Here is a 23,599-nt window from a genome sequence, read left to right on the forward strand (position 1 = left end):
GTGGCCACTGACATTCACTTCGATTTAAATGAACTGCAAATTTCAGTTGCTCTGCAGCCCTGGCTACACTGCTGGTGCTTGGAGCCTGGTGGCGCTGGCGGCAGGACACTCCCACTGTGCTGGGAAGTTCTGCTGGACAACGCGGGGCTGAGAGGAGAAGTAGGAAGTGTGCATCATGGCATGGAGGGAGCAAGAAAGCCCCTTACTGGGGAGGCACTGGGTGCTCACTCTTCAGGAAGCCTGCAGGCGAGGCAGGTGCCCAAGGGGTGGGGGATGTACCCACTGATGCTGGGCTGGGGGGCTGGACCCATCTCTGGCAGGGATGGAAGCCCTGGAGCCTGGGATGGACATCGAGCTCATGGCAGAATGCTGGGACATGTCTGCCTGCAGTCGCCAGAGTGAAGGCGGCTGCCACCCAGACCTGGGGCACTTGAGACTTGGGCTGGTGAGAGGGACCCCAGGGAACAGGGGCTGGAGGGCCCATGCATCAGATGCGGTGGGCAAGGAAACAGTGAGGCCACAGCCGCAGGTGATCACGCCCTCTAGATACCCAGGCTGGGGTGGCCACACTTCCAAGAAATAAATGCCACACATGCCCGACAACGTGTTCCAAACTGAATAAGTGGTCTCGGTGTCTATCTACTTGCTTTTGCTGAATTATGGGTTTTATTTTTCTTTTTTGCCTGTACCAATTCTTTCTGTCCCGCTCCTAATTTTCAGACTCATAAATCATGGATAGTGGGCCTCTGCATATGTCTACAATTTCTGGTCTGTTCCATTATCTTCAGTTTCATGTGGAATTATGTTTATGTCAATTTTCTGGTGTATTCCAAACTACTGTGGAAATCTAGGAGCTGGGAGAACCTTGATGTGAAAATTCTCCGCAAATTTGAAAGAATATGCCACTTCTAATGCTAGATTCAATTATGAACCAATCCTAAGACTTCTCACTTCTGCGTAGAAGGCTCACTTCCAAGGTACAAGAAAACTGCCGCTAGCAGATGAGAATGAAGTCGACCAGAGTCCGAGAAGGGCTTTGGTTCTGAGTTTGGATCATTTCACCAATTCCTTGGTGGGGCCTTTTAAAACAAATGGTGAAAAAGCCAGATAACATGGGAAGAGGGAGGAACACGAGGGTGCATTTCAACAGCAGCAGCCGTGGAGCTGGGAAGTCAATTTAGAAGAATAGAGATGCCAGGCTCTGCAGATTCAAATGCTTTTTGAAACAGTGGTGGATGTGTCCACCCTGGCTGCACTGGTTTTCCTGGGGCTGCCTAAGCAACAGGCAGCCTGATCTGTTACCTGCGGAGAGGCTGTCACTGGCTGGGCCACGGGCGCCTGGGCAGCCGCCGACGAGCACAACGCCACGGAAGCCGGGGAATCCGATCCACTCTCTGAGTTCTGCATGCTCAGGTCTAAAGACAGGCGGAGAGAGAGGGAGGGGAGGGCGGAGAGAGAGGGAGGGCAGGGCTGCCATCACGAAGCCTGGAGAGGCGATGTACAAGGTAGTGAGCGAGTGGCAAGGACCAAGTTCAAGTGCGAGGATCCTGGCCAGACTAGGTAAGTAAGGGGCGGGGGGAGAGAGGCTTCGCAATCATTTCATAAGAAGAGAGAAGGGAGGCGCAGGAGGTATTTTTCCCAACAGAAACCTGAAAAATAGCCCAGCAGGAATTCCTTAAGGACAGGTGTGGGACAATGGCGTTTCCCTTTCCAATCACATCAAGCTTGACTATTTTCAAGGGCTCATGCAATTTTTGAACCATTTATGGAGAAAATGAAAAGCGCTTGTTGGATGTTTGCCATCTGGGGAGCTACCACACCCCACTATAAGCGCATCTCTTAGGGCAGGGTGTCCTCTTGGCACTGTGGCCAGCGAGCAGGTGTCAGCGAGCAGGCCGGTGAGCAGGAGGTCTGTGGGACCTCCTGGGCCAGGTGAGGGGTGGAACAGCACCCCTGCGCCCCCAGTCATGACAACCACAGATGTCCCCAGATCCCAGTATCCCTTTGGGGGCAGATTCAACACCAGCGAGAAAAAAAGTGATGGCAGAGGAAAGAACAGGCAACTTCCTTTGGGCTGGAGAAAAATCCTCAGGCATTTCAGCAATCAGAAAAGGTGCATTTTGTTCCTCTGCCTATGAGAAAGTGTAAAACTATTGATATATTTCTCTGCAGCCAGGTGCAGACATCTCTCAAATGGGTCATTTAAAAATTCTCTACCAAAAAATTCATGTAACCGCAGCACAAAGTGGCAGATGAGACTGACTCCAGGAAAATGCTGAAAGGAAAACTCTCTATATTAAAAAAAATTTTTTTTGGCCACGCAGCAGGGCACGCGGGATCTTGACTCCCCAGCCAGTGACTGAACCCACGTACCCCGCAGTGGAAGCATGGAGTCTCAGTCATTGGACTGCCAGGGAAATTCCTCTCTGCTTTTTAACAAACACTAGCTACCTTCAAGCTTCAAGAAACAGAGCAGCAACTGCAGACAGAGGAGATGGCTCTGGGGCCGCACACAGCTGTCTCGTCTCTGTCTTGTCCCCTCCCGGCCACGGCTCTGAGCATGTCCTCCCACGGATGGCGGGTCTGGGCTCCCAGCTCCCGGGGAGACCTGGAAAGCATGGCACACACCGCGGTGCCCAGGACATGCTGCCAGAAACTCTGTGTGTCTCTGTAGCCCCAAGAGCCCCACCTCTAATAATAAGTAGATAATTTTTTTAAAGGCTTTTATAAAATTCAAAGAAAAATTGATAACAGATTTAAACAATTTGCCTAAGGGAAGCAGAAAGGTGTGCATGTGTGTTTGTTTGGATCTGAGAGTGCTGGCTAAATTCCATCTTTATCGACTATCCCAGGTCCCTCCCACCCACCCCCACCCCCACCCCCAGTGCCTTTGGTACCACAGGAACCATCTGATGGACGGTGGCCATGCCTGTGGCATTTTTCTATTTCCTGTGACCTTGATTCAGTTCTCACCACCAGAGGTCCCCAGATCCATACAATGACTGCTGCTTCTTATGCTCTTTGCCTCTTTTGGAGGAGGAAGAAGAGAAGGGAGGGAGAGGGATGGAAGGGGAGGAGGAAGAGGAGGGAGAGGAGGAGACTGGATTCCCAATCTGTATTTGCTGGGTCTCCAACTTGCTCTCCTTCCTGATGAAACTCACTTTCGGAATTATTCTACTGGAATTTGCCTAACTTGTGGTCTTATGTTCACGGTTTTCTCTGACCATTTAAGCCAGTCAGTTCCCCACTCAGTACCATTCTGTCCCCATCTGAAGCCAGGAAGTGGGTAACTTCAGTGGCACTAGGGCGAAAGTGATTCAAACTCTCTATGAAATGAATCCACGAGTGAGAAAGTGAGGAGGCTGACTTCACTGAGACCAGTTCCTAAGTCCATAGTTGAAGTCTAATGGAGACAAGGAGAGGCTGTGAGTGAGTGGGATAGATGGCGGGCCCATGCTCTGCTTACTGTGGCCAGAATGCACCTTCCGGAATGTGAGTTAGTCTAACACATTCTTGACCAGGATGCACTATCTGTCTCACAGTGTATGGCGTTTAGTGAAAAAGTTGGCTTAAAACTCAACATTCAGAAAACTAAGATCATGGCACCTGGTCCCATCACTTCATGGCAAATAGATGGGGAAACAATGGAAACAGGGACAGACTTTGTTTTCTTGGGCTCCAAAATCACTGCAGGTGATGACTGTAGCTATGGAATTAAAAGATGCTTACTTCTTGGGAGAAAAGCTATGATAAACTTAGACAGTGTATGAAAAAGCAGAGACATCACTTTGCTGACAAAGGTCTGAATAGTCAAAGCTATGGTTTTTCCAGTAGTCATGTATGGATTTGAGAGTTGGACCATAAAGAAGGCTTAGAGCCAAAGAACTGATGATTTTGAACTGCGGTGTTGAAGACTCTTGAGAGTCCACTGGACAGCAAAGAGATCAAACCAGTCAATCCTAAAGAAAATCAATCCTGAATATTCATTGGAAGGACGGATGCTGAGGATGAAGCTCCAATACTTGGCCACCTGATGTGAAGAGCCGACTCATGGGAAAAGACCCTGATGCTGGGAAAGACTGAAGGCAGGAGAAGAGGATGACAGATGATGAGATGGTTGGATGGCATCACTGACTCAATGGATATGAGTTTGAACAAGCTCCGAGAGATGGTGAAGAACAGAGAAGCCTGGCACGCTGCAGCCCTGGGGCTGCCAGTTTGCCGTGACTGATTAAGTGAACAACAGCAACAAATGCCACTCAGACCAGAGTCAGCAGACTTGAGTCCCGAGCGGGACATACGGGCCCACCTGATCTCTGTTACAACTACTAGACTTTGCCATCATGGCATAGAAGCAACCATGGCTGGCACAGGAATGAATGACCTTGGCAGGGTTCTGATAAAACTATTTATAAAAACAGGCGATGGACCATGGCTGCTGGTCATTGATCCACATAATTTGGGTTTGACAAAGTGGTGTGGTTTCAGAAGACGCAGAAAAATTACACTGCCTTGATTTGAAGCCTGAGGCCCACAGGCCTTCCATCCAGCACCTTGTTCCTGAGGCGACATCTCACCAACATGACAGGACTTGGGGGGACCCCAGAGGGTGACTCAAATTGGGAGAAGAGTGAAGTCGCTGACATTTAAAGACAAACGGAAGTATCAGACATTGGTTAAATGCCAACTGTGGTCTTCCTGAAGCTTGCTGCTGCTGCTGCTGCATGCTCAGTCATGTCCGACTCTTGACGACTCCATGAGCTATAGCCCGCCAGGCTCCTCTGTCCATGGCATTTCCCAGGCAAGAATACTGGAGTGGGTTGGCATTTCCTTCTCCAGGGGATCTTCCTGACCCAGGGATCAAACCCGCATCTCCTGCACAGGCAGGTGGATTCTTTACCACTGTGCCAGCTATCCTGAAGTTTATGAAGCCACAAAGAAGGCTGATTCATTGAATGCCAGAACCCTAAAAGCCAGGGGTAGCCCTTAAAACTCAGGATGGGCAATTGGGCACAGCTCACTTTGGGGGGCTGTGGTGGGTTGAAGGGTGTCCCCCAAAATTCATGTCCCCCTGGAGTCTCAGGATGAGACCTTATTTGGAAACAGCGTCCCTGCAGATGTACAGAAGAGAAGGATGGAAAGGAGATCACAGGGGATGAGGGTGGGCCCAAAATCCAGTGATAGAGTTCTTAGAAAAGGACACACAGGAAAGAAGGCCATGTGACGGTGGAGGCAGAGACTGGGGTGACGCAGCTACAAACCGAGGATGCCGAGGCCCTCAGAGTTGGAGGAGGCAGGAAGGCGCCTCCCCTAGAGTGATCATGGCCCTGCTGACACTCTCCGGTCTCCCGAACTGCTAGAGGATTTTTTTTTTTTTTTGGTTGTTTCAAGGCACCCAGGGTACTTTGAATGGCATCCCTGGGAAACCCACACAGGGGTCTCCCTATGGTCCACCCCATGAGGTGCTGGGGTCCTGCTTTGGTCCCAGGCACATTGTATCAGGCATATGATACACATTTAGCAAATGAATGAACACCAGTAATGCCTCAGTATTACATCTGACACTGAATGATAAAAACTTACAGATAGCATTTCAGACAGTGAGAGTCCATGATGGCACTTTATGAAACAGATAATGATACATGGAATTATTATTTCAAGTGACGGTACAGTTGAGAAATACAAAGAGGTTCATAGAGGTTTCAGAAAAAGTACAAACCACCTGGTTATTTCAGGGGTACCTAGGACTCTCCTGGGAAGGATAATGACTCTTTGAGACCAAATTCTCTGCTCCCTCAATTCATCCTTTGACACTGGGATCAGGAACAGAATGACAGATGCCTGGTGGGTCAGCCTGGCTGCTCCTGTACATGAAGATACAGCATGCCCATCTGCAGACAGTGTGATACCCTTCCTTTCCCACCTAAGATCACCAAGGTTGTAGGTTGCACATAAGCTGATCCAGTTTCCTGCAAAAACGTTTTATTTGGGTCCATTAATCAAGGGCTCTTAGCACATCAAACTTTGGGTTTTTTAAAACATGGTTTTTCAAAGGCATGCAAAAGAAACACTGGCTTTCAGTAACAGAGCAGCAAATGGGGTGGATTAAACCTTCTGCAGAAAACAACTGCAAAATCTGGGCAAATTATCATTATTTTTAAAGCAACTATTTAAGACACTGGAGGGTGACCGAAGCAGGAGGACACTGCCAGGGGTCCCACCCTTGGAAGACCACTGTCACAGATCAGACTGCCTGGGGACTCTGGCTTTCGCTTGGGGGTAAATCCCCTGTGCAGGAATGCTTGGGTGGCAGAAAGCAGCAGGCTGGGCATCTTGAAGTGTCAAAGGAGAGAGTTCACAATGTTGGGGGGAATCTTGGAAGACAGAGAGCCACAGAGAGGATGAATCCCCCAATCTGACTACAGAGTACACCAAAACCCCAATTGGCTAAAAACCACACACGTGGAGGAGACATGGGGGTCTTGGAGAAAACCCGGCAGTTCACAGATGAAAATGCTAGGAGATTTCAGCTGCTACTCACTGCAGGAGGGCAGTTTGAGTCCAGCCAAGTTAACGGCCATCAGGGGGACATGGCAGAATCCAGAGATTCTGTAACATATCACTCATGGTGTCCAGGACCCAATAAAGACCGTGAGCTATGAGAAAAAATAGGAAATTGTGATTCATGCCCAAGAGAAACAAAAAAAGAGAAATAATTACAACCAAACTAAGATAACCCTGCTGTTGCTGATAAAGCATACATACTGTATGACTCCAGTGATATGACATTGTGGAAAAGGAAAAACTATGGAGACAGCAAAAGATTGCCAGGAGTTGGTGGAAGGAGGAATGGACAGGAGGAGAGAGGGTTTTTAGGGCAGTGAAAATACTCGGTGGCTTCTTTGGTGGCTCAGCAGTAAAGAATCTGCCTGCCAGTGCAGCAGACACAGGTTCGATCCCTGGGTCAGGGAGATCCCTTGGAGAAGGGAATGGCAACCCACTCCAGTATTCTTGCCTGGGAAATCCCAGGGACAGAGGAGTCTGGTGGGCTGCAGTCCATGGGGTCGCAAAAGAATCAGGCATGACTGAGTGACTAAACACCACCACCAGAAATACTTTGTAGGCTACTATTCATTTGTCCACACCACTGAAAGTACACCACCAAGAGGGAACCCTAGTGTAAAGTCTGGACTTGGGTTAATAATGATATGTTAGTGTCGGTTGCTCAGTCGTGTCTGACTCTGGACTGTAGCCTGCCAGGCTCCTCTGTCCATGGGATTCTCCAGGCAAGAATACTGGAGTGAGTTGCCATTCTCTTCTCCAGGGGATCATCTCTAACTAGGGATCAAACCTGGGTCTCTGGCAGTGCAGGCAGATTCATCACCATCTGAGCCCCAGTGATGTGTTAGTATACGTGTACTACCAGCTGCAACAGATGGACCATCTGGTGAGAGACGTTGATAATGGGGGAGGCTATGTAGGTGTGAAAGCAGAGTATACACAAAATTTCTGTACCTTCCTTTCAATTTTGCTGTGAACCTAAAACTGCTCTTTAAAAAAATCGAGGAATAAAAAGACTGACAACCTTCTATTTAAAGATTGACATGACAAGAATGAAAGAGAAAAGAAAAGGAAAAAAACACAGATTGCCAATGCCAGGAATGGGATGAGCTATAGCAGTACAAATCTCACAGAAATTAAAATGATAAAACGGAACTATTATGAACAACTTTAGCCAATAAATTTAACAATTTAGATCAAACTAACACTGTTTTGAAAAACACAACAAACCCAAACTGACCAAGATGAAGCAGAAAATGGGCAGTCAGGGTTTCCCTGGTGGTCCCGTGGTTAAGAATCTGCCCTGCACTGAGGGGGGAGCCAGTTCGATCCCCTGCCGGGAAGATCCCACATGCAGTGGGGCAACTGAGCCTGTGCATCACAACAACTGAAGCCCACGCTCCACAACTACCGAAGCCCGTGAACTGTAGGGCCCGCGGGCCACAGCGAGAGAAGCCACAGCAATGAGAAGCTCATGAGCTTCAACTAGAGAAAGCCCCCACACAGCAGTGAAGACCCAGCACAGAGAAAAATAAAAATTAATTAAAAATAAATAAAAAATAAGTTCTTGAAAAAAGAAAATATATGGTCACACAAAGAAATTGAATGCATTATTGAAAACCTCCTTACAAAGAAAAGTCCAGGCACAAACAGTGTCACTTGTGAATGCTATCCAACACCATAAAGGGAATTAACACACAAATTCCACCAGAAAATAGAGAAAGTATTACTTAACAACTCATTTCATGGGTCAACAAAGTCCTGATGCCAAAATTTGATTTAAAAAAATTATAAGAAAAGTATTTAGACCATTCTCTCTCATGAGCACACTTACAAAAATCATAATAAAAATAACAAATCAAATCTAGAAATATATAACCAATATAACCCATACTTACATTGTCAATTGACTTTTCTAATGGTGCCCCAGCTCTCTTCCTTCTCAGTTGATTTTTGACAAAGGTGTCAAGGCAATTCAACAGAGAAAGGAAGTCTCTTAAACAACTGATATATCCACATGGGAAGAAGAAAACAAATGAACTTCGACCCTTGCCTCACACCATATACAAAAATGATTTTGAGTTAGATCACAGACTTATACATAAAAGTTAAAACATGATACATTAGATTTCACAAAAATTTTAAACTTCTGCTCATTAAAGATTTCATCAAAAGGCCAAATTGTTAAGTCCCAGTCTAGGAGAAAATATTTACAAAAATTGTATCTGACAAAGGGCTTTTATCCACAATATATAAAAAACTCCCTACAACTCAATAATAAGAAGACAATCTAATGGGCAAAAGACTTGGATAGGTACTTCATAAAGGTATACAGATGCCCCATAAATATATGAAATAGTATTTAACACTGATAGTCACTAGGGAAATGCAAATCAAAACCACAATGAGATGCCACAAAACACTCAACGACTAGAATGGCTAAAATAAAAGTTTGACAACCAGTGTTGTGAGCACATGCAGAAACTGTAACTCTCATGCACTTGTGGGGTGTCAAATGATACCACCACATTGGGGAAAAGGTTTGGTAGTTTTCTAGTAAGTTCAACCTACCATTTAAGGCAGAATTCTCCTGGATGTTTATCCAAGAGAAATGGAAACATATGTCTTCAAAAAAAAAACTAGCACATTCATAGTTTTCTAGCCAAAAGGGAGAAAAAACCCAAATGTCCATCAGAAGAAGAATGAATCAGAAATTGCAGATTGTGGTAAGTTAAAGATGCAGAGCATAATCCCTCAAGCAACCACTGAACACGGACACACACACAGACACAGCCAAAAAGCTGATGGGGAAAGCAACTTACTGAGAGAGAAGCGTGAATTGCTGATAGCACGCGGGTGAATCTCAAAGTCATTACACTGAGTGCAAGAAGATGGATCCGAAAGAGTATGTTCGTAATACAGACTGGCTAATCAATACAAGGTTAAAGAAGAGTCAGAGGAGTGTGGGCGCCGGGCCTGAGAAGGGACAGGGGAGCTTTGAGAGGGGTGGATGGGCACGTTCTCTATGTGTCAGGACGCGTATTACACGGGAAATCCACCTGCCCAAAGTGGACAGCTAAAGATTTCCACATTTATTGTCTGTCATTTTTTTTTTTAATGTGGACCGTTTTTAAAGTTTTTATTTAATTTGTTACAACACTGCTTCGGTTTTATGTTTTGGTCTTTTTGGCCATGAAGCATGTGGGATGTGGGATCGTAGCTCCCTGACCAGGGATTGAACCCACTTCCCTGAACTGGAAGGTGAAGTCTTAATTACTGGACCACCAGGGAAGTCCCTATTGTCTGTAAATCTTAACCTATAAAAACCTTTACTAGCGAGTGGAGGATGGGGAGGGGGTATCTGTACAGGGGGCACAAAATGTAGAGTGCTGATGATTGTAGAGGCTGGTGGCGGCTACTAGGCGTTCATCACCTGCATGTTTCTCCATCTATTTGCCCTGAAGTGATGGGATCAGATGCCATGATCTTAGTTTTCTGAATGTTGAGTTTTAAACCAACTTTTTCACTCTTCTTTTTCATTTTCATCAAGAAGCCCCTTAGTTTTTCTTTGCTTTCTGCCATAAGGGTGGTGTCATCTGTGTATAGAGATCCAACCTGTCAATCCTAAAGGAAATCAGTTTCCTGAATATTCATTGGAAGGACTGATGCTGAAGCTAAAACTCCAATACTTTGGCCACCTGATGCAAAGAACTGAATCATTGGAAAAGACCCTGATGCTGGGAAAGATTGAAGGCAGGAGGAGAAGGGGATGACACAGGATGAGATGGTTGGATGGCATCTCTCATGCAATGGACATGAGTTTGAGTAGGCTCTGGGAGCTGGTGATGGACAGGGAAGCCTGGGGTGCTGCAGTCCATCCATGGGGTCGCAAAGAGTTGGACACGACTGAGTGACTGAACCGAACTGATCCTGCATGTGGATTTTGTTGATGCTTGAAAATTCCATAACAGAAAGTTAAACCAGAAAACTCATCCTGCTATTAGTTTTCAGCCACAAAGAATGAGTGCTGGGTCCTGCCTTTCTCCACAGCACTGGTGCTGAGGTAGCAGCCCGTGAAGAGGAGACCAGCAGTTTCAGGGGTCCTTCTGGAAGGTGTGAGGCGGGATCAGGGTGACTGACCCCCCAGGGGCTGTGGGAAGGTAGCCAGCTTCGAGGACAAGGGCAGCAGACACCGCACACAATGTGAAGTCCTTGGCACTTCCATTTTCCTGCTCACCTGGGTCAGGCTCATGGGTGACTGCAATCAACTTGGGTGGCTGAGCATCTGCTCTGAACTTGAACTTGTGATCAGAACTCGGAGTCATTCCATTGCATCTTCCTGCTTGTTCTACCACACTCACTTGTCCTCTCTCCTGTTCTTCTTCCCCAGGCCAGGACTCAAGCCTTCTTTCTCTGACGGCTTTCCGTCTTTGGCCGCTGCCTGGAACAGAATCCATGGCCCAGCCTGGCCAGGTTGGCCCAGAGCTTTGTGTGGCTCAGAGACACGCCCAGTGTGTTGTTTGTAAGCCGAGCATGGTTCCTTTGTCATGTGCTCCAAGATAAGGGCAGGCTTGAGAAAGTGGGAACACGCAGGGCCATGGGCGCAGCCTTCCCCTCCTGGGCCGGCCTAGCATTTAGAATGCACGTCTGACCTGCTGGAGACGCTGCCCAGGAACACCAACCAGTGCGAACAGGGGTGAGGGTTCCTGAGCATCTGTGAAGGGACCCAGTAGAGACCCACTGTCAGCAGCCCTGGATCAGGGCCTCGATGAATGAATCTGCCCGGGCACAAAGGGAAGAGGCTTCTGTTGACAGGAAAAATACTCTGGTTACCCAGCAACCAGTAATGACAGGAAAGGAAATGTAGAAAAAGCTGAGGGCAATTTCTGGGCCCGGTTCCTAGCCTGGTGCTGACTCACCACGACCTGAAGCAATGGCCTTTCTATTCCTGCTCCTCCCTGAGCCAAGTGGAGGGATCACCTGCCTTGCATGGGTCTCTCGACATTTAGGAAGCTGCTTGTCATCTCTGGGTAATTAGGGGAGGGCAGCCTGCTGGGTTTTGGTTCCCTTTGTTCTGAATGGCCAATTAACTTCCACTCTGGGGCTTCCCTTGTGGCTCAGCTGGTAAAGGATCTGCCTGCAATGTGGGAGACCTGGGTTTGATCCCTGGGTTGGGAAGATCCCCTGGAGAAGGGAAAAGCTACCCACTCCAGTATTCTGGCCTGGAGAATTCCATGGACTGTATAGTCCATGGGGTTGCAAAGAGTCAGACATGACTGAGCAACTTTCACTTCACTGGGGAGTCGCAGACCTTTTACTCTTACTTTGGGGAGAGACACGTGGCCTCTGCTGGTATTTGGTGGCATTCGATGGCACCTGGGTCCATAAGCAATTCATGTCTTCCCTATGGACGAGAAGCCACAAGTCCAGAATGTTCTCAAGAGCACGGGTTGTCTTGCACCCCGGGGTCTGGCTTGACACCTGTGTTGACATTCGCAGAGTTGTTACAGGGACCAGAAGCATCAGGTCACTTTGCTGCTCATGGGTCCCCGCCAGTCTGAGGCCGGGCCTGGAGAGCAAGCCATGTGAGGTCTACTTTCTCAATTGGCCCTGCTGGGGCGTGGCCCCTGCTGTGGGCTGGTTACCCAGTGGAGACCCGTATGCTTGCAGAACGAAACGCCCCTCTCCTCTTTGCTGAAAAGTGGATCCTACAGCACTCCATCAAGGAGATCAAACCAGTCAATCCTAAGGGAAATCAACTCTAAATATTGGAAGGATTGATGCTGAAGCTGAAGCTCCAATACTTTGGCCACCTGATGAGAAGAGCCGACTCATTGGAAAAGACCCTGATTCTGGGAAAGATTGAGAGCAAAAGGAGAAGGAAGTGACAGAGGACGAGATGGTTGGATGGCATCACTGACTCAATGGACATGAGTTTGAGCAAACTCCAGGAAGATAGTGAAGGACAGGGAAACCTGGCGTGCTACAGTTCGTGGGGTTGCAAAGAATCGGACAATATTCAGTGACTGAACAACAACATAATCATCCATGGAGGTGGAAATCACATCCTTTCTATCTTTGGCCCTCCCAGCCCCCTCCCCTCACTAGGCACTGATGCAGGGTCCCCACTGTGGATAATCGGCAGGTCATTCTCTGTGAGGGGCTGGCCCAGGCACTGTGGGTGCTGATGGCACCTCTGGCCCCCACCCACCAGATGCCAGGAGTACCTCCCCCACCCTGAGTCTCCAGACACTACCGACTGTCCCTGGGGCGGGGGACAGGGTTGCCTCACTGGAGCAGCAGCGTCTTCAGGGACTGTGCAGCCTCTGGGATATGAGACAGACAAATGGTGCTTGAGAACGAGACTCAAAGACAGGCTGAGAACAGGGACAATGATAGGGCGGGCCCTGCGGTGACCCGGGCCCCAAATAGTTGAAATTCTGCTAGATGAGGGGCACAGAATGAGGGGGGAAACAACTGGACCCTTTAGAATCTACCACTCTTTCTAAGCATCATAATTTCAACTCACATCAAGGCTGACCCAACACTGGCCTAAACCTTTCGGATGCCCTGGCATTCCTCTGTCAATTCTCAGGTTTTTTTTTGTTTGTTTTGTTTTTCCTGTTGCAGCCATAGACTCTGAGGGATCAGAATTGGCTCTGAGTCGCTCTGGAATGAAGTATCTTCAGAATTCAAATTCCTTTTTCTTTTGGTCAGAATTGGGCTTCTGTTGCTGTTTTCGTGACGGGAGCCAAGCCATCCCTCCTTCTCCAGCAGAGACAGGATCAGGTCCCAGCCCTTGAAACTGGCCGTCAGAGGCCTCTAAGCATGATGCCAGGGTGGGAGGCAGGCAGATGCTCAGCCGGTCACAGGGGTCAGAGTTGCGTGGGACATGCCCCTCCGAACTCCAAGGACCACGACCTTCCCCCACATTGTAATGGGGCAATGCTGTCTCACTTTCCTCCTAAAGAGACATGATTTGACTATGAATGTAAAAATCGTCCAGACTTAGGTATGGTTACCTCATCTGGGATGTGGTCTGATTTTAGTTCCCACTGACAACGTCACAGATTCAGGGGAAAACGTGAATCAAAAAACCATCAGCCTGGACTTCCCTGGTGGTCCAAGGTCTAAGACTCCGTGCTCCCAATGCAGGGGGCCTGGGTTCGATTCCTGGTCAGGGAACTAGATCCCGCGTGCTCCAACTAAGACCCCCTCATGCCATAACTAAGATCTAGCACAGCCAAGAACAAACAAACAAAAAACCACACCAGCCTGCCCTGACATTCTCATCCAGCAAATGTACTTCTGGAAAGCACTCTAATTCCATCCCCTCATAGTAATCACTTAAACTGCACGAGACTTGGGTTCCAGGCAATTCCCCCCTGGTTGGGCAGGGGGAGGCCCCCTGAAATTCAGCACATCAGCCACTTATCTGTCCCAGGAGGAGCGTTGCTGAGAAGTGTCATCTGCTCACCCAGGTACACATGTACCCACAACACACACACACACACACGCACACACACACGTATACCCATACACAGGAACCAACGCACATTGACATACCTGTGTATACACACATGCAAACACAGAAACATATAGGGCACACAGACACACAAATACACATACATGTGTACACACACATATACCCCCCACAGGCTAACCTGAGAAAATTGGACGCAAACACTCGTAAGACACTGTTGCCATTTTCTTACTCTGGATGTTTCTACTAAACTGAAGGTTGACTAGATCCCCGGGCTCAGGAGGGAGAAACAAATGATTCTTATAGTAAGAGGAGGGGACTCCTATGTGTACATGTTTGCACACTTGCATTTAGTTCTCTCTGCAGAAAAGTTCCTCATCCTGGGGTTCTGCTCTGAACTGTACCTCTGTCACCCTACTTGGTGAAACAACCTCTCCATCCCAGACCTACCGCCTCCACCGCATCGTCTGCCTGCCCCCCACATCCTCCTCCATCCAGCCCGGATCCCAACCTGCTGTTTCTACCCATCTCTTGCTGGTCAGCTCCAAGGTGTTTACTCTGGCCCACGGGGCTGGGTCACTCTTGGAAATGGGGCTGTCCCGGGCCCTGTGGGTACCGAGCAGCATCCTCAGGCCCCATCCCCCTTCGCGGCCAGGAACACCTCTCCAGTCACAACAACCATAAATGTGGAGACATCCCCCAGGGTCCCCTGGAGGGGTCGGGGGGTGAAGCCAGCTGGGATGAGAGGAGCTGCCCGTGTTTCCTGGAACTGTTCGTAAATCACAACCTCGTTTTCCACACAATCCCAGGAGCCTTGTCTGCGCGTTAAAAGTTTGAGAAGAGCTGCTTGCGACAGTGTCTCGGCCTCAGCACTAGTGACTTTGGGGGCCCAACATCCTCCATGGGGGGCAGTCCTGGGTGCTGTAGAGCAGCCTCCCGGGTCCCCACCCATTCGATGCCAGGAACACCCCCAGTCGAGATGACCACAAGTGTCCTCAGACATCGCCCAGTGTCCCCTCGAGGCAGGGTCATCCCCCAGGAGACTCCCTGGTCTGAGGCCACAACCTCGCTAAGCATGGCATTTCCACACCCACCACACACCCTTCTGGGTGCCGGGGGCCTCGCATCTGCCTCCTATCACGCAGCTGTGCATGTTAGAAAACAAAGTCTGGGTCTTAGTCATCCTTGAGGACCCCTCCGAGCCCCTAGCATGCTGCCCACGATGGATGACCCCCCCGGATGTGGTTTGGAGTGAGCGGGTGCAAGGGGACCCCTCACAGCTGTTGGGGGCTGCCTTCCTGCCCTGTCTGCCTCTGCTGAGCCGGCCACCGGCTCTGCCTCCCACTGGCCAGGGTCCTGGCCCTGGGGTCTGGGGCACAGTGCTATTGGTGTCTTGCTTTTTTATTTGGGCAGGTGTGAAAGGCATTGAGTTAACTTGTCCCCTTCTTGAGTGGCCCCTACAAAACAGAGGAGCGAGCAGGAGGGGGAGGGGGTAGGATGATGAGGACCAGGCCAGGCACTGCTTCCTCGACCAGCATCTTCTGGGTCTGAGCCGGTGACAACCCAGCCCAGGATAGGGCTGCCTGGCACCAGGCCACTTCCTGTCCCCCTCAGCATCCCAGAGATAGCCAGCGACCACGGGTGATGAGCAGCACCTCTGTGACAGATTCAGGCCCAAAGGAGAGGCTGGCTGGCTTTACCCACGTGACAGCACACCCAGGACCTTCCAAGTCACCCTCAACTCCCTGCCGGTCATCACCCCACTCCGGGATTTTAAAAGCAGAGAAACAGACTACCTAAAAATGGAGAATGTCTCCTTGATGTGAGAGCAGGGGAGGAGCCCTTAAAAACTCCAAGCACGATAACTCTATCCCCCAAGGGAGGAAGGGCTACTTCACCCAAAGATGTAAGGTGCCCAAGCTGCCAGGCCTGCTACGTAGGGGTGGGGTGGGGTGGAGAGATGTCCATGGGAATTTTATTAAATGATCAATTTAAAAGAAAAGTTTAAAATTAGGGACTTCCCTGCCAGTCCAATCCTGGAGAAGGGAGTGGCTACCCACTCCAGTATTCTTGCCTGGAGAATTTCACAGACAGAGGAGCCTGGAGGGCTACAGTCCACGGGGTTGCAAATAGTCGGACATGACTGAGCAACTAACACAGTGCTTAAAAGAAAAGTTTAAAATTAGAGACTTCCCTGGTGGTCCAATGATTAAGATTTGGCCTTCCAATGCAAGAGGAGCGGGGTCGATCCCTGGTGGGGAAGCTAAGATCCCACATGCTTCTGGGCCAAAAACCAGAATGTAAACAACAGAGGTAATACTGTAACAAATTCAATAAAGACTTTAAATAAGTGATCGACATAAAAAAAATCTTAAAAAATAAATAAAATCAGGCTGTGCTGTGCTCAGTCATATCCGACTCTATGTAACCTCATGGACTGTAGCCCACCAGGCAGGCAAGAATATTGGAGCGGGTTGCCATTCTCTTCTCCAGGGGATCTTCCCAACCCAGGGATCTAACCTGTGTCTCTTGCACTGCAGATGGATTCTTTACGACTAGTGCCACCTGGGAAGCCCCCAGATCAGGCTACAACTCCTGAAAGATGACTTTCCTAAACTGGGACCGCATCCGAAACAATTTTCTGGAATGCAGAGCAGCATTTCTTTTGGAAGAATTTATATTCCTCAGTATGTAACAATCTACAATTCTCCTGCTGCAGGAACAATAGTGTGTTCTAATTAACCTTTGGAGTAATCTTCATGTAAGTCAGAACTTACTCATCTTGATTCCAGCATCGTTTGACCTAATTGGATATGTATGTATCTTTTTAAATTTATTTGGCTATTTCGAGTCTTAGTTGCGGCATGTGGGAATCTAGTTCCCTGACTAGGGATCGAACTTTGGCCCCCTGCATTAAGAGAGGAGTCTTAGCCACTGAACCACGAGGGAAGTCTCATAATTAGATCTTGATTACATCTAATAGGGATGGCATCTAACAAGATTTTTTTTAACAGCTTGCTTTATTTGTTTTAGAACACAAATGACATCCTGTGATAAGTTTTGGCTGCAAAACAACATTGGGAAATGTGTTCAGATCCGTTACATTGTCCTAAGACCTGAGCTGAAATGCTGATATGAAGGTGCAGAGAGCATGTTCTGGGAGCTTCAGCAGAATCGCCCGCCAAAGAGAAACACAACAACAACAACACAAGGAAACACAAATCTGCGCGACTCGGCAAGTCTCCCTGCGAGGGCTGCTCTACTGACCGCGGGCTGCTGCATTCTCACACGGGTGGCAGTCGTGGGGTGGCGGCGGCCTCCATCAGATGGCCCACACTCAGATGAACAAGGCAGGATCAAGTCCCCACCAAAAACCTGCCCTGGCTAACATTTCTCAATTTATAGCCCTGGTTGGTGGGCGGGTGGTGGTGCAGGGAGGAGGGAAAGAAATGTGTCACCGGCTTTGAATGAAGTTCATGGGCAGTGTTTACCTCAGCAACCGAGTCCAGTAAACAAGTGTTCTCTCTGCTGGGGAGTGACACTGTTTTGATCAAAAGCCACTCTGTGCAAAGTGGCTGCAAAGCGCCCCTCAACAGGGTGAGGATCTGGTGGGAACATCCTGCTTCTTTTTTTCTGAAAAAATCTTTTTTGGAGTATAGCTGATTTACAACGTTGTGTTAGTTTCTGCTGTACCGCAAAGTGAGTCAGTTGTATGTACACATGTATCCACTCCTTTTTAGATTCTTTTCCCTAACAGTTCATTGCAGAGCACTGAGTAGAGTTCCCTGTGCTATACAGTAGGCCTTTATTAGTTATCTGTTTTATATATGGTAGTGTGTATATGTTAATCTCAATCTCCTAATTTCCCTCCCCCTCTTCCTCCCTGGTAACCATAAGTGTGTTTTCCACATCTGTGACTATTTGTTTTGTAAATGAGTTCACTTGTACCATTTTTTTTTTTTTTTAGGTTCCACATATAAGCAATGTCATAAGCATAGTGTACACACTCCCCTGAGGATCACCTGCATTCCCAAATTCTTAAGAGGAATATTGAAGAAACAGAAGGTTCAGGGTTCAGTTTCCATCACCAGCCACCCTGACATGTGACTGTCTTTACGAGTGAGCTGTTGAAGCCTAGCTTTTCTGATATTTTGGAGCAACAGGAATAAAAACTTTATGCTGAAAAATGACAAAGGAGTTGAAGTTTATCAAGGGCCTAAGACAAGTAGGCTAGATGGGTAAAGATTTTTATAAACACAAGAAATTAGATCAAAAAAGATATTCGACTGAAGACTGAAATAAGTCTCCAGCTGAGAAAAGTCTAGGACATATTCAAGGGACTGAAAGTTCCTTTGTTGTTGTTGTTTTTTTTCTCCCAACAGCTCCTCCTGGTTTACATGGATGAGATACCAGTGTGACAACACAGTTTCTTCTAAATCGACCCTCAGTGGACCCATGTCTACCTGTGGTGGCAGATCAAACTCAAACAGTTTCACCAGGGAAAAATATATGCAGATGTTCAATTAAAACCTGGAGTCCGCAGTCCTGGCACGGTTTGCCGGCCCTCATTGTTTGCTGAGTAACAACGGTTGCCAGGGGCGACGCAGTCCACTCCCGTCTCCAAGAGCCTGTTGCTGGGCAACTGCGAGAATACTTCCCAAACCAAACAATGTCATCCCAGAGCAATCCCCTCTATCTCACATTAACCAGATCTAAAAAAAAACCCTCCCAAATATGTAATCTATTATTTTCAGAAGCCCAAAGAGAAAGGCAAATAATCTCCTCTCTATAGTAACCGAGGGGAAAACAGTTTACCATATTTGTTCTGAAATAACAAAACCTAAGAAGGACCAACTTTCTCCGTGGAAAGCATCAGAGGAGGGACTTCTTTAAGCCTTCCTAGTGCTGGGAGGAGAAAGTGCCTTTTTCTCCAAGAGGAAAGAATTTATTTATCACCAAGCCAACAAGGTGGGGTAGCTCGTAACTGCACCCAGGTTTTCTGGGCAGTGATTACACAAACTGAAACAGCCCGGAGATTCAGCTATTTGAAAAACACATAAGAACAGAGAAGTAGATACCTAATTAAAAAGACTTTTGAGAACGTCAAGTGCGTAAGAAATAAGTGCAAAGGAAACCATGGACTTGGCATTAGAAACGCATCCTGCGACAGTATCCTGCAACAGTACGGGAAGAAACCAACAGCACCTGGCAACCTGGTGTCTGCTCTCCCCCACCACCCTCCCAATCCCCCCCGCTCTGAGAGGGGAAGTCTCCCGGAAGAGGAAGCGAGGCCACACTGGGGCCCCCAGATGGCAGGAAGCACAGGGACACACAGGGAGAGGCCACAGGGAGGTCCCTAGTGTTGGCCAATCTTGACCCACAGAAAAAAGAAAGCCAGCTGAATTCAAAGACAGAGAGCTCCAGCTTGGCAGAGCAGTACAGGCTGTGCCTGGGTTCCAGGGGTCTCTGGACCAGGAAAAGGGAGAGGGGGCAGCCCCCCATCTTACAAAGGGATTGCGGGGTTCTAAGCTATGGTCTGATTTTAGGGGGAGCGCAGCCAAGGATCTTCGAACACATTGACTGAATGGGGAGCACGTGACTCCAGCCACAAGGGTCAACATTTCAGATGATCAAAGCAAACGACACTAAGAGACTGGTGCATAATTAAAGCTCTTGCTTGGGACCTGGCCCGTGGTACACAGAATCTTTGTCTTAAAACAGGGTCCAGGAGTCGCTCCTAGGATAGACGGATGCATGCCCTTGAGAAGGGAAGGTAGATTCCCACGTTGTTAAGACTCTGAACCTGGGCTTCAGGGAGACCAGGAATTCCAGGTCAAACTCTTGGGCCGTTTACCCAGGGCTAAGCAGTGATGTGGAGTGGTCATCATGCCCATCTCTAGTTCTGGGGTTGCCAGGGGACAGGGCTCAGTCTGCCTGGACTCCCCATCTGGAGGGAAGCTCTGCCATGCAGCTGTGAGGACCCCAAACCCCCTGTCCAGAAAGAGGATAGACATGGGCATCCTAGTTGCATTATTCATTGATTCGAACCAAAATCCATTTACTGACTGCTCAGCCTGGGCAGGCATCGCCCAGGAGTCAAAGCAGACCAAATTCCCTTCCCTTAGGAGTTTATGTTCTAGTAGGCAATGGGGGGACAGGGGAGAGAGACTGTAAACAAAATGAGCAGATAGATATATACTGCGTCAGGTGGTGACAGATTCCAAGGGCAGACGGAGCAGAGTTGGGGCTGTGGGGTGGGGGGAGAAGGGGCTGCAGCTTTAAAGGGCTGTCACATGCCTTCCTGAAAAGACTCATTACAGAGACGAGGAGCGTGAGGGGCAGAGCCATTCAGGTATTTTTGGGAAGAGCATTCCTTTGAAGGGAACAGCCAGTGCAAAGGTCCTGAGGTGGGATCATACTTGCCCAGTGACTAGTGCTGAGGGAACCAGGAGAGGAGCAGTGAAGAGCCACACAGACCATCACGTGGGCTCTGGATTTCCACTTTGGGTGAAATCCAAGCGACCAAAGAGTTTCAGCCCAGGAATGGCCTGATTTGACTTGTGTTTTCACCAGGTTCCTCTGGTTACAGGGTTGAGAGTGGGTGAAGAAGAAAGAGGGTAGAGGCAGAGACTGCAGTTAAGAGGTGAATGTGGTCATGCAGGTGAGAGATGATGACGTGGCCCAGGCTGGGTGACAGCGGCAGAGGGGTGCCAGCCAGACTCTGGATAAACACAGGGGGTGGAGTCAGCAGGATCTGCTTACGGGCGGATGCAGAGCATGGGAGAAAGAAGTCAAGAGTGTCTCAAAGACTTTTTTGCAATTAAAAGGATGAGAATAGGAAACTGAAACAGAAGCAGGCCTGGGGTGCAGCCAGGAGTCGATTTTTAAAGGTGTGAGGGGTGAGAGGCTCAGACATCTGAGTCGGAATACTGAGAGATTCAGGTGGATACACAAGATAAGGTTTGAGAGGCAAGAGTAAGCTGGAGTCATCGTGTATAGAGGAGGTGGGCTGGAGCCAGCAGTATACAGATGACATAGGCTGGACCCATGAGTGTATATATGACATAGGCTGGAGCCAGCAGTGTATAGATGATCTATTTTAAGCCACGAGGCTGGCTGAGCTCATCAAGGGAGAACAGAGAAGAGACCCAGAGCCAGGCTCTCCATCATTTAGAGATTCTGAAAGAGAAGGACTCCAGCAAAAGAGCCTGAAAAGAGGAGGACATAGAAGTACGAGCAAGTGGTATCCTGAGCACCAAGGAGGGGGAAATGACCACTGGACTCAGGGAGGCAAAGGTCACTGTGACTCTGACAGAGCAGTTTCAGGGGAGTGGTGTGGCCAAAAGGCACAGGGATTGGGCCAGGTTCAGGAGAGACCAACAGTTATGGAACCAGAGAACCAGGAACAGACAAGATTTGTCAGGAATCTCTGCTGGAAAGAGGAAGAGAGGGACGGTGTGGCAGCTGAGAGAGGGTTTCTGTAAATGGAAGAAGCAACAGCAGGTGTGTGTCATGACGGGCAGGATCAAACAAGAGGGACTGACTTGGGAAGGGGGTGAGGATTGCTGGCGGCTTGTCCATGTACAGATGGGACAGGAACAGAAGTCCTGCAGGAAGGAGGAGGGGCTGGCCAGGGATAGGTGCATGGATTTCTGTCCACCAGCCCAGGATGGAAGGCAGAGCTTTGGCCCAGATGCAGGTGTCACCAAGTCATAGATGGGTTACCCCAAACCCGAAAGTCCCTCCTGGGATCTCCCAGTCTCCAATCCCATTCCTTAGCCACAGGATCCACTTGTTATGATTCCAGGGCCCTCGGGAGTCTACTTGGGGTTGGGGGGAGCTGGGCATCACACACAACCACTCATCAGGTCTCCAGACTCACAGCAGAGCCTCCAGCAGCCCCCAGGCTTGGGGGCTGACTGTAGCTGGGAAGGAGCCCTCAGGCTGCCTCTCTGACCCCACCGCTCCATGCGACTTTGGAAGGAGGCAGGGCCTGGGGGAGGTGCTTAGGTCATGAAGGTGGAGCCCTCATGAATGGGATTAGTGCCCTTATAAAGGAGACCCCAGTGATCCAGCTCACCCCTTCTATGCCATGTAAGGACACAGTGAGAAGGCTGTGACTCAGAGAGGGCCCTCATTGATCACACTGGTGCCCCGAACTCAGACTTCCAGCTTCCAGAACTGTGAGTAATGAATTTCTGTTGTTTATAAGCCTCCCAGTCTGTGGTATTCTCTGAAACAGCAGCTTGAATGGGCCAAGTTAGGCCAAGAGCTGTCCCCTAACCCCATGGCTCCCCATCAACAGTCTAATAGAAGCCCTGTCCTCCATGCAGACACACGATCTGCCCTTTTTATTGGTCTTTATGGTGACTAGAAACCTCTTTGGAAATCCATCAACATGTCTGATCTTTCCATGTCCAAGTAGTACCAGAAATTCATTTCTAGACATAGATTTTTCTTGCCAGGTCAACATTCAAACCTGCAACCATAAATAGGAAGCTCTAGGGTCGCACAGAAAAATAAAAGCGTATATCTTCCTAAGTCATGTTTGAACTATGTGAGATTACTGAGAAATTTAATGCAAGATAAGCGAGCGAGGCCAAGAATCTTGCTGTGAGGATTTCAAGAGCAGAGCTCTGTGGCTCTGGGTAATGTGTGGACCCGGGCCAGCTCCCAGAGTCCCGCCTGTTTTAGGGAGGGGAGGACCCTCCATGGCTTGGAAGTAGTCTCAGGTCTCTGGGCTACAGCTTTATCTCGACTGGCCCAGGACCAAAAATCTGGTCTGAGATCCCTTCCACAGCACCCAGGGAGGTCTCAAGAAATGAAAATAAAGCGACAAAGGCAAAATCAGGAATATCGATCTCATCCATCAGCTCCTCTCTCCCTATCACAAACCCCCATCCAAACTTACATGGACAAAAGGACCTTCTATTCATGGCCCCATGCAAGTTTCAACCCCAGAGCCAAACCTCAGGGTGCTCTGACAAAATGGAGCAAAACAAGGTTCTGTGGTCATTGTTGTTAAATCCATTATTCTAATTAAACCCAAGGAGAGAAATCATGGAAGTATTTTACATTTTTAGCCTTAGTAAGACTAATTAAGGGCTTCCCTGGTGGCTCAACAATAAAGAATCAGCCTGCAATGCAGGAGACGTGGGCTCAGTCTCTGGGTTGGGAAGATCCCCTTAGAAGAAAATGGCAACCTGCTCCAGTATTCTTGCCTGGGAAATCCCATGGGCAGAGGACTGTGGGGGCTACAGTCCGTGGGGCTGCAGAGAGTGGACACGACTTAGCAACTAAACAACAAAAAGCCTAATTAATGCCAAGAAGATACACTCAAACTGATTCCATTTTAGAAAGGTATTTTCATCCAAAGTTTGGGGGAGGGAAATGTTAGTTTCAAAATTGAAAAAAGCACCAGAAGACCCTGAAAGTGTTTTCAAGGACATTCCTGTTATTATACATCAAGACTTGAGATGAGTCTTCGTTTTTCTCAGCAAACAGTTTCTACAGGTGCAGGGTAGGGAAGGACCAGGAGCGGGAAACCAGCAATAG

General features: G+C 48.6%; 1 protein-coding gene across 4 annotated transcripts in view; it reads right to left on the reverse strand.

Annotated features, from left to right (window-relative positions):
• Window positions 1-23,599, reverse strand: part of RFX2 (regulatory factor X2) — a 92,026-nt gene that overhangs the window by 41,615 nt on the left and 26,812 nt on the right. For all 4 annotated transcript variants that reach the window (XM_018050916.1, XM_018050919.1, XM_018050917.1 and 1 more), the window contains exon 2: window positions 1,303-1,415. In XM_018050916.1, the coding sequence (XP_017906405.1) occupies window positions 1,303-1,407 (105 nt within the window). In that variant the 5' untranslated portion in view covers window positions 1,408-1,415. The remainder of the gene's footprint in view (window positions 1-1,302; window positions 1,416-23,599) is intronic.

The sequence above is a fragment of the Capra hircus genome, chromosome 7 (genome assembly GCF_001704415.2).
Source record: "Capra hircus breed San Clemente chromosome 7, ASM170441v1, whole genome shotgun sequence".
NCBI classification, from domain to species: Eukaryota; Metazoa; Chordata; class Mammalia; order Artiodactyla; family Bovidae; genus Capra; species Capra hircus.